This window comes from Micropterus dolomieu, linkage group LG17 (genome assembly GCF_021292245.1).
Source record: "Micropterus dolomieu isolate WLL.071019.BEF.003 ecotype Adirondacks linkage group LG17, ASM2129224v1, whole genome shotgun sequence".
NCBI lineage: Eukaryota > Metazoa > Chordata > Actinopteri > Centrarchiformes > Centrarchidae > Micropterus > Micropterus dolomieu.
In genome coordinates, this window is record NC_060166.1 from 10,352,306 (window position 1) to 10,364,681 (window position 12,376).

General features: G+C 40.6%; 1 protein-coding gene across 1 annotated transcript; it reads left to right on the forward strand.

Moving 5' to 3' along the window:
- The first annotated feature begins 2,972 nt into the window (after nt 1–2,972).
- Nucleotides 2,973–4,923, forward strand: foxl2a (forkhead box L2a). The gene has a single exon (XM_046073862.1). It carries the CDS (start codon nt 3,181–3,183, stop codon nt 4,099–4,101), a length of 921 nt encoding a protein of 306 aa, XP_045929818.1. The 5' UTR covers nt 2,973–3,180; the 3' UTR covers nt 4,102–4,923.
- Nucleotides 4,924–12,376: the final 7,453 nt, after the last annotated feature.

Here is a 12,376-nt window from a genome sequence, read left to right on the forward strand (position 1 = left end):
CTGTCTGTGAGAGTCTTCTCAGTCACTGGAGTGCGTGCCGCTGTCTCACTCATCTCGTGCAGGCCAGAAAATCTCCTTTAAACCCGAATAACAACGCATTTTGGCAGGATAGCCTCCACCATAGTATGCAAAGCTGTTCAAATTAAATCAAGTCCAATTAATAAATATTATATTTTCTCGTCGTGTGTTTTTCGCTCATGTGTAGCTTTTGCCTGAATTTTAAAAACAATCTAGGCCTATGTTCTTCTGAGAGGCCTGTTGGTTTAGAGCAACATTTTCCTAAAGTTTTTTTAAGTCGTCAGTTACAAACGTGCCAATGCCGATTCGATCATGGTGAAAATAAATCAAAACTTGACAGATTTCTCAGCATGTGTCAAAAACAAACTTTAGGTGCCGAGAAAATGTCCATCTATGAGCCCTATCACACTGAGCAAATTAACATAGCTACTGTCAGTAGCCTATGCATTGTAGCCATGAGCTCATTTTTTTATTGTTATTTACTTTTTGTTTGTTTGTTTGTTTGTGTTTATTTATCGCCTATTAAAGGCATTGCCTTTCAAAACAGGCTGCTAGTCTATCAAATTAACATTCCTCAGCGCCTCACTGAAGCCGACAACCAGTTCAAGTTTCAGAGTCCTTGTTTTGTTTACGGATTGTCCACATGCTAGTTTTCAGCTTTGTTGTGATGTATAGCGCGTGACTGCGGCAGCGCAGACCGGGGGAGGTTACAGGTAGGCCTAACGGAGGATGGAGAGGGTGGGGGGGGGGGGACTAAAACATTGCAAGACCAGTGATTTTAACCCGAAAACACAAGTGGAAGTCCGTTTGCGATAGAGAGAGAAAAATATTTAGGCTGTGCCAGTGGTGGCTAATTAGTCAAGTTTGTGAGGACAACTAGACATAGGTCTATGACACTTTTCACTAGAGGTAGCCTAACAGGAGTATTTTGTACCCACTATGAAAAACCTGGTAGATTATAGTGTTCACCTACATTCGAATAACCTTGGCATTAACCTTAACATTTAGCATTTTAGCCCAAAAGTGGGCTAGGCTATGGCAGTGTTTTCGGGTGATGTAGGTTATGGGGATCACCAGGGGTCTTTGAAGGGGTTAGAGGTACCATCTGCAAAATGAGAAATAGCACGTTTCACTGTCCACTGTCTGATAATAGGCTATAAGATATAGGCTATAAGAGGACATTATTGAGGACAGTTCACCTAGCCTATTAAATTATGGCTAAATTAACATTTAGAGTGGCCTATAGACTGTAGGGAACCATTTTTTGCATTCCTATTTTTAAAGGCTATTATTTCTTTCTATAGATTTCTGTAATAATCATGTAAATAGACCGATATGGCAAATTTACTGCCAGTGTTACCGTTCATGGTCTTCCCTCCAAAGATTGTTGGGTGATTCCTACTTCTATTTTTGTTTGAGCGCAGAACCAGGGAAGACAAGAAGACCACAGGCCTTCTGTGGAACAATAAAAGAAGACTAAACAACTCCCGAAATCAGAGGTAGGCCTGAACCTAAACACAGAGAAAGGGAGTCTGTATTGTGGTTTCTTTATTTTGACAAACTTACCAACCACTCCTCTGTGTTTCTGTTGATTTGTGTGTTTCATGTAGCTAAATGAATTAAATGTATTTTTTCTTAAACCAAAATTAATAAAATGAAGAGAAAAGAATGTCAACAGAAAACCAACTAATTTTTCACACTGGTGTCAAAAATATGTATTAATAAAACAGGTGATTTATAAATACCATCACATAGGCTATTTTTGATTCAACATGAATTTCATTGATCTGCAAATTGACAACTGGGTTGATCTCTTCTTGTGTTATTTGATAGCTGTTCTAATTAACATACTGAATGATGTAATGTTTTAACTAAGCCAAATACTTACAAAGCAGAGGCATGATAGTGGTATTGAGATTATCGGGGAATGCTCTGCGTCTTAAACATGAGAAAGGGACATTGGAACAAGAAATAACACCGCGCTGGAACGCTTGAAACTGTGACTCTGTGGTAATTGCACGTTGAGAGAGGGTTGGCTCTCACCGCGGTTCAGCTGCTGCGGCCAGGCTGCAGACTGGGTGCAGGGTGATGACACACATGCCAATGCTGTTCCACCTGCACAGACTCCCAGAGCACGGAAATACACTCCCAAGGAAAGCCGAGGGGACCCTCATGGGTGGCCAGAGAAATGTATACCTCTCCGTGCGCTTCCTTCTCACTGTGAGCTAATTATGCAGCACTATCTATCCAGGTTTTCTTAGAGCTGTGGACATGCAGCCGCTTGCAAATGTGCATGTCTTCTGTTTGTCCAGGAGACAAAATTAACTTATTGTATTTTACATTTAAGATGTGTGAAATTTTGACCTGCTCGCGGGACGTGAAACAAATCTACAAAAGTATGACTTTTAGAGTTTTAGAGTTTGTTCCAAGTATTTGATTTTGGCCTGCATTATGTACGAAAATATCACAAATTCATTTAATCAGTGATTTCTTTCTTTGTTTCTTTCTAACCCTGAAAGCAAAAGAAAAATATTTAATAGTCTTTTATACTATAGAATTTAGAAAAATAGGATAGCCTATGTGCTTTAACAACTTCCTGAAAGTTAAACTTTAATGCCATAGTTTTTCAGCACTGAATGTTTCTCAATGATTTCTATCCTGTTTGAGGTTTGAGTGCAAATATATTTTTACTGTCCATAGTTGCTATTTTGACCCTAGTGTGATATAAACGAATTTCAACATGTTAAGAAGAGATGATTACTTTTTCATTCACCGTAAACACCGGAGGCGGAACTCAAATACGCACAAATCACAGGGCACTACGTCGCCCAGTAGAGAGCAATGGAGAAAAGCAGCCTGTCAGTGGACCTGAAAAAAAGTAGGAAAGGGCTGGGCTTACAGACTCACAAACCACAACTTGGGTTGCGCCTCCATCAGAAACCAGTGTAGAAATATTCCCGTTGAAGAGAGAGAGGAAGGTCTGGTGCTTGACACCCATTGAGCCGCAAAATAAAGATTTCTCTGTGCGCAGTTTGGGAGCTTTCGTTTCGCGGTGCATCCTGAGGTCCTGCAACACAAATTTTGCTCATCGGGGTTGCAAGCGCCGTTAAAAGGTTTGCTTTTCGAAATTTGGACTGGACTTGTTTTGTTTTGGTGTGCGCAATGATGGCCACTTACCAAAACCCGGAGGATGACGCAATGGCCTTAATGATCCATGACACCAACACGACCAAGGAGAAAGAGCGACCCAAAGAGGAGCCGGCCCAGGACAAAGTCCCGGAGAAGCCGGATCCGTCCCAGAAACCACCGTACTCATACGTCGCTCTCATTGCCATGGCCATTCGGGAAAGCTCAGAGAAGCGCCTCACTCTGTCCGGTATTTACCAGTATATAATCAGCAAATTTCCTTTCTATGAGAAAAATAAAAAAGGTTGGCAGAACAGTATCAGACACAACCTGAGTCTCAACGAATGCTTCATTAAAGTTCCGCGGGAGGGTGGCGGGGAGAGAAAGGGGAATTATTGGACACTCGACCCAGCCTGTGAGGACATGTTTGAAAAGGGGAACTACAGGAGACGCCGCAGGATGAAGCGGCCGTTCAGACCTCCACCGACGCACTTCCAGCCGGGCAAGTCCTTGTTCGGAGGAGACGGCTATGGCTACTTGTCACCACCCAAGTACCTGCAGTCTAGCTTCATGAACAACTCTTGGTCGCTAGGCCAGCCGCCCACTCCGATGTCCTACACGTCCTGCCAGATGGCCAGCGGCAACGTGAGTCCGGTGAACGTGAAGGGGCTGTCAGCCCCCTCATCTTATAACCCCTACTCCCGGGTGCAGAGCATGGCGCTCCCCAGCATGGTGAACTCTTACAACGGCATGAGTCACCATCACCATCCCGCGCATCCCCATCATGCCCAGCAGTTGAGCCCGGCCACCGCGGCACCACCTCCGGTCTCCTCCAGTAACGGAGCGGGCCTTCAGTTCGCTTGCTCCCGCCAGCCCGCGGAGCTCTCAATGATGCACTGCTCTTACTGGGAACACGAGACCAAACACTCGGCGTTACACACAAGGATTGATATTTAAAGTTTACCAAATGGTCTGTGTTAAATGAGGACTCTAAGACCAAGAGTTAATTCCTGTGATTTCAAAAGGAACCAAGAGTATTTTGAAGAGACTATTCTGACGAGCTGTTTGGGTCCAGCTGACATCCATAAGTGCCAATGGGGAGTTATGCGCGAGCTGATGTTGAGAAAGTTTTACAAAATGGAATCGGGAGATAAAGTCATCCGGACACACCAGGTAGCACAACCTCTGGGAGCCATTTCGTGCGCCTGTATTACACTTGGACTGATGGCCCTTACTTGGTATTGTAGTCATAATTGTGCCTATGAAAAGCTTTTCATTTCACGGGGATAGACATTGCTGACATTGCTGCAGCTGTGTGTTATTGGTATGCGTAATTATTTCTTTACGCACGGCTTATCCTAACTATTGCCAAATGAAAGGTGAATATATGATGCCCTAATTAAGCCAGTGCTTTAATATGTAATTGAATCAGAGCTCAATTTGGCCTTCTTAGTAACTTAGGCAGAGTCAGGCCTGCATCGTGAAGCTTCACCTCGTGTCATGGTTGTGAACTGTGTTGGGTTAAAAAGGTGAAAGCGGGTGTAGAGATCCATCAGACTGCCAAAAATGCAATTCAGGGTTTTTCATATTTCTTGATCCCATATGTATGTATGATACAATTTTCAATATGACGCCAGCCACTGCCAGGTTTTGTTAATCTTTCTGATTATTATTTTTTTATAAACGTGATTAGCTATATTGTCTCATTCATGTTGGGGCCATGTTTCATTTTAATTAGCACTTTTCCCTCTTTTCTAGGTTTGTGAATTTCTTAATAAACTTGTATTTCTTAAAGTAATGCAGTGGTCATGAAGTAATCTGTTTTATGCTTTAGGCTGTGATAACCACTGTTGGCACTAGACAAACAGCTATCAACAATACACAACTCTGTGTAGGTAATGCAGCATAAAAGTACTATATTGTTAATATAACCTACAGACATTTTTACAGTTTGTTCAGAAATGCCAGGGATATATTACTTTTGGGTTATTTATTGTAATATAGGCCATCTATTAAGGGCCAATTTACCCCACTAGTGTGGCTAGATACAATAGAAAACATTTCACCAACAGTAATAACTAAATCATAATATTAATAATGATAATTACAATAATAATATGCATTTACTTTACAGTGTAATTGATCATCTGTGTCCCACAGGCTATTTAAAATGTCTTGTGTAAATGTTTTCAGGCTGTTACTGCTCAACTGCTCTACAGAAAAACATGCAGTAGGCATCATACCCAACTAAGCATATATATATATATATATATATATATATATATATATATATATATATATATATATATATATATATATGTCATTTATATAATAATATATATAATTTGTATTTTATAATTTGTATTTTACACGGGATAATGCAAATTATCCCGTGCCAGTGAAAAAAATGGCGATGCATGGAGGCGATCGTCGTCCTCGGGTATATTATTTTATTATATTTTTTAACGGCTCAATTCCAAGCACGGCAAAAGAACTAAAAACACACAGATTAAATTCAAAGTTATCAACCCATAATATGATATGTCTTTTGCGTTGCATATGTGATAAGGAACAACAACAATAAGAGGTTTAGTTTAGTTCCTTTATTTCTAAATGTACTTTTATAGTCCGCAACAGCAAATAACAGCAGCAAAAACAACGGGACAGATAATAATAAAGAATAATTATGTTAACAAAGTAATAACGATGATAATAAAAAATAATAATAATAACAGTAATAATAAAATTCGGATATCATGACACATTTGCCAGTGTTATGTAGCATTAGTTGTGTTTTTCCTTCTTAACTGTAGGTCTAGATGTTACCTGTGAGGGCTGCCAACAAGAAATACAATAACGTCAATGGACTTTATTTCCTAAATGGACCATTTAGGAAATAAAGTCAACAAAGACAGGAAGTGTAATAAAAAAATTGGTAATGCAAAGCCTTGTAACAGGTGACCATGATAACCAGCAAAGTGTGACTTCACACACACGCAGTCCCATGCTGTCCTATCAAACAGTCACTTTGCTGCAATCTATTGATGTAGGCTGCCGGAGAGTCTTCTCTGGAGGATGAAAGTATAAAGTTCAGACAGACAGCTCCTCCTCCTAAATTGTGTTTTAGTGTGAGCCTTTTGAATTACGTAGACACGTTGCCGTGAGTCCCAGAGGATCGTCCCGTCGCCCTAAGGGCCAGCTAGCCTCTTGATAAAAGAGAGATGCTGACGAATGAAATGCCTTAATACACCGACTTGATCCCAACCCCGTCCCTCCTATAATCACTATATTATCACAACGCATAGATATATTAGTGCCGTCTGGATTTAACTTTTACATTTGAGGGGTGTATCACTTAAAGTTTACTGTTTTGACAGAGCCTCACAGATATGATTTTAATAGCGGACCAATTACAGAATACAACATCTAACAGCTCGTTGCAAATTAGATTAGAAATTAGATGGGGGGATCATCCTTCACAGCTCAGACGCAGGCCTATCTGGCGCCGGGGTTCAGGCTGAAGCCCAGCATAGTCCAGGATCTCTCAAAATGACTTTAGAGCGCCTCGAGGTGTATTCACACATTCACCTTGATCCACCCTCTGTGCTCCACATCGACTGTAAAACACAGGCTCACCATCCAAGAAAAAGAAAACACATTCACGCCCATGCCTATATCAGTGACCCAACAACGAATTAAAACGACAACACAATTTCAGAATGATCTCTTGACAAATAGCTGCTTCTATTATCCTAAGTAGGCCTAAGATTTTGGGTCTACTTATGATAATAGCAGCATTATTGTGCCATGGTATTGGAATTAGTGAAGGGTTGTTTGGATGTGTAACACCATTTGAAAGGGTTCTTTATATGTGATACTTTCCCATATGTAAACCTGTAGATTTAAAGATTTTTAAGTTTATTATCTTTTAAACGCCTCAGCTTAAATTCAAATAAAGGGGGCAATAAAAATGCAACGAGCGCAACAGAAAACAACAATAGGAATTCATCATGAGGAAAAATAGAACAAAAAAAACCTTTTATATAATTATTAACACAGATTCATTTTTAACATATATGTTTTTTATGTTGGCTACATGTTTTGTGTGTAACCAGCCTAAAGTTGCGTTGACTTGCTTTTATGTATGCAGCCTATTTTTTAAAGTAGGCCTATCGTTTAAAACAAAAAAGGTCAGAAAGACACGAAGTCCAAAATGTTGAAAGATAAAATACTCATTATATACATATATTTATTGTTGCTAAAGTCCTTGTAAAACACTGTATATCTCTGTATAAAGCGTCAACTAAATGAATAAATGTAAATGTAAATATCTTTATACCAGTTATGCTACAGAATGATCCTTTGCAGACTGGTTTTCAGAGGACATTTAAAAGTTAAGTATTGCAGGAACTCACAGAGAGAACATTTTCCGTCCATCCCTTAGCCAAATTCTGCATAATTAATTATATTGGCTAAATGGTCGAACATAGGCCTATACAAAAGCGTCTTTTTTTTAAGCCAGCCGTCGGGATCAATGAGCACAAACAAGCTCTTTACGTCGTTTGCCTAATACGCCTGTGTAAAACGAAGTGAAAATGCCTTCAGCTTCGGTGCTAATCAACCATCGTGGTCCCAGTCGATGTTGCCCAGTCAGAGTAACACTGACACGGTCCATCCTCCTGTGCAGAGGGAGCGTCGAAGCGAGCCTGAATTGTGGCTGTGTACATTCTCTGCTTCCTCACATTAATGTTTTGTAAACAATAAGGAGATAAGGGCGCGTTTGAAAGGCAAGTGTATCCTAAACATTCTCCCAAAAATAATAAATACAAGTGTTTTATAAGAAATTATGTTTCGGAGAGTGTAACTAACCTTTACATAAACCATACAGACAGAGGTGGATTTGATTATTTTAAAGTTCTCCTTGATTTAGGCGTTGTAATACATCAGTTAACACGCAATACATCATTTTAATGGGGGGGGGGGGGGGTTTCACAAAGAGAAAAACAAACACAAGTTGAGTTTATATAGGCCTATACAGTATCGTGAATATATATATTTTTTTATTATCAGCATGGGCCTACCAGACATCACAGTAGCTTTTGGGTGAATATATAGCTAAAACATAGCCATAGTTCGTGATGATAGATTATGTTGTTTATTTGTTTTTATCTTGCTTACAGCCTAGTCCTTGTTTGTCGACAAAAATGGACTGTTTGTTAGCTACTCCCCGTATGTTACCCATACAGTGTCCAACCTCTGCAACACATGCATGCAACACATAAATAGGCTACACCTTTTGGGGGGTCAAAGTTTAAACCCCACATCTTCTCTTTAACTGCCCCCAAAACCGAATATATCTGTATCTGGTGGACTCGGGCGCGGCAGGTGTGCATTTGCGCAGAAAGGTTGACAGTTCAGCCGGGCGGCCGGGAACAATGGGCCTGCATACAGGATGTCTCAGGGGCTGAGAGAGATAAGGCCAGCCGAGGTTCATGGCTCCAACACAGGCCGGCTTTAAAATATAGTCCTCTTTCACATTTTATAAAACCAGGATGTGCATGTTGTTTCGTTTTGGGACATATATTGCGCCTTGGTTGCTCAGAACATGTGCTACAGACAACGTGAAATAAATTACCCTTTACTTATAAAATAATTAAATTCATTTCTACCAGGCCGTTTCACTATTCAATTAAATAGACTTCCCATTGTAGACTTAGCTGGCGAACGTTTAGTTTATCATTACTGTGAGTTATACCTTAAACAAAAACTTCACCATATATGGACATTATAGGCTGTTTTTCCATATATGAACCTAATAACAAAGGCTGACAGCGCGTGGCATTAGCGGACGCGCAACAAAAACAACAATTACTTTAGCTCTTACCACACTTGTCCCTATTGTATAGGTGGAGAATCGATGTTTCTGTTAAATCTCAATTATTTCTGTAAGAGGTGAAAAGGTTTAGGGCAATGTGCGGTTTTGCTTTCATGCGTCTTTTCCGCTGAGCGCGCACTGAATAACCGTGATTGCATCCTTTGTTGTGCTCTCAGAGATGACAGATTATAATCAACAAGACGAATGAGGTCAACTCATTGTAGAAGAAACACATTTGACCCTCGCTTCTTCTTCGTCAAAAACACAAACACCCTCAGACACACATGCGCAGGAGCGTACCTGAACTCGTTCCGGGCACGACAGCCTGCACGCTCTACAGGGCACCGGCGATGCGACCCGGCCGGTCAAGTCACGCGCAGGTTGCAGGTTTCCCAATGCCAGCACACAATTGAATTCCTGGCATTCTCGCTAATGTTTGAGATTGAAGAGCAACAGTTTCCACTTAGAAGCGGTGCACATCACCCCAACCCCATTGAAAAGGAGAGTGGGGGTCACCACTGTTTGGTATACATCTGCTCCAAACAGGAAAATATGCAAAGATTTGATTCGCAGAAAATCCGGCAATTGTTCCAATCAGCATGAGTTTTTTTCTTTCTCTCTTGTTGGAGCAGAAGTTTCATTCTGTCCGCCGTTTATCTGCTATTTCTACGACATTACTCAATATAGAGCTGTTTATTTTCAGAACGCTCCTCTGGTGCATCTCCAACTTGTCACGGTGATCTACGTGATGTTTTCAGTGACTGCTGATTTCTATCTTAATGACAACCCCGCGAAACAATAGATTACATGTAATACTTCTTTAATAAGTCCAAATACTTACAATAGAGTGTGTTGATTATACCGCCACCGTTTATAAATAGGAACCGTGCGTTTGTTAACTGGACTGGACTCTGGTCAACAGAGGTTCATCAAATGTCTAGAAATACCGTGTCTATAAATACACACCACTGTCATCTATTCACAGAGAAAAATCATCACGCTCTGACCTCTGTTTATCCTCCAACCACCACCGGGCCACTCAAATGTCACATAGCCTACGCACCATCGCTGAGCAGTCCGGCCAAATCGGGGGGAGCTCTGACTCTGACCTTCAGGGGAGAGGTGTTGGATGCTAAAATGATTTTCTAAAATGCTATTAGCCTATATTATTTATTGTATGACACTAACTGCTATCCCATTTATGATGATGAAAAATAACTCCATCCAGAAACGTCATGGGATACCACCTCCGAGCGATAACTGTTGGCACATAACACAACGTAACGCACCAGCCAGCATTTACCAGCATTTGGGTGATGTTAATTTCTGCTGTGGCTGTAGCGGAACTGGCCAGCTTATACTGTAAAGGGAAATGCGATAAAATGTTTCCGTTCTCTTGATTATGAGCTGCAAATTGCTTTGTCGGGATTTAAATGGTGGTTCTTTTCCCATCGTGCACTGATGGGGTCTATTTTTAACCCCTTTCCTTTCTCGCCCCCTAAAAACTTCCGTTGGGTTGGCAACAAGAAGCTATTAGGTTAACTCTTCTCCTGTTAACATTCCAATTAATCAAAGATGAAACCAAATTCCCACAGGGATCATTAAGGGCCAACACCTGTTCTTCTAATACTGTAGGATATATAATAAACAAGTACAACTTCTGGGTCAGGCTTTGGCTGACCTCTGGGGATGGCGTGAGACATACAATCACTGCAAGCCATTTACCATGAGCCCACTATCAGTGATAGAAATATAACCTAATTCGGATATGATCCCTATATTCTGATCTTATTTCACAACCAAAACATTTCTAAAATGCCCTCTTATTTATAATTCCAGGACTTCCTTAAATTTCATAACAGTGTAGTGCAGCCCTGTTAGGATACAAGTTGCATGGGAGGTAATACACAGACTTGATGACACATACTTCAATTAAATTAAGTGATGACTGAGTCAGGTATTGGCTGTTATTGTAGTATCTCTCAATAATTCTATTGTCATATTGTTTTGCAATTGTCATATAAATGAAAAGGTTTTTGAAACAAGTATCTCTCTGTTGGCTATAACATACACACGCAAAACAGGAAGTTGGCCTTAGGCCCGACCCTTGCCCTGCCTCTGTACATGCCAAACCCAGTCCCAGGTCACATCTCAGACCCTGCAATCCAATGTCAGCCATATATCTTTCAAGCAATTACATACCTCTTGGCAAGGCCTCACAATTAAACAAATGATGATATTTTGATATCCATAATTATACGCATTCACATAAGGTGCCCTTTCAAGTTCAATGTGCTTTTTATTACACACTTGTAATCTGTGATGATATTATGCACAGTGTGGGTTTGGACTGAGTTAGGGTACATTTAATCAAATAAGAGGAGCAGTAATGGGAGCATGCTGGACCCAGGACTACACTGCATAGGCTGCTCCCTTTGAGCCCAGCTTTAGCAAATTTCAGACAATGAGAATGTTACGATGGGAACTCTGAGGGAGAGCCTTTCATCCCTGCCCACCCGTAGGTCAAACATACGCATACGGCATATGATATAGCCTAATTTCTGTATCACTGATGAGGTGCATCCTGAAAACATTGTTTAAATGTACATCTCTCTGACAAAACTATTTCATAGTATGGTTCTGATCATTGTTGTGAACTTCTTAAGGCCAGCTAGCACTGTAACCAGGCAAGTATCCATGTGCAGTAACACTGAATATCATCATTCAACTTTCATTGAAAGCAGTCTTCTTGGGATCTTAATATTTTACAGAAGTCATCCAAATGTGCTTACTCTGAGAGAGTGCTCATTTGTTCTCCCTTGAAACTGAGTCAGTTAATAAAACCTGTGCTGTGTGGATCTTTGCTGCCCCCTTGTGACAAGAGAAAGATACTTTTGTAACTTGACTCACCTCTCCCTGTTGTTTGAATCAGCAGTAATTATAAAACCCAGAGACACCATGAAAAAAGTCTAAACAATCTTCAGCGACAGACTCAGACTACAAAAGTTGTTATTTGACCATTTCTAATACATGATTGTTATTGAGCATGTCTAAAACAACTAAAAGAGTTATATGTACATCAAGATAAATCCGCCAGCAATAGATACAGATGCCTTATTGAGTTATATATCTTTTTTGTGCATGTACGTTTTGCAAAGTGAAAAAGCCCAAAGTCCACCCCAAATTGAGTTCCTATCTCCCACAGAAAACACTGCTCTGAACTGACTGAAAACAGCTTGTTTGTAGTCAAGCCTTTACTTCCGTTAACAAGTTGTGTCACTTTGTAACATGCGTCATAAGCTTAGCTGCTAGTCAGGCACGCCCTCAAAAACACTGGTGGAGAAACACACTGAGCTG

What these genes read in the sequence shown, in the direction of transcription:
- foxl2a (XM_046073862.1), top strand. Translation starts at nt 3,181, where the DNA reads ATGATGGCCACTTACCAAAACCCGGAGGATGACGCAATGGCCTTAATG.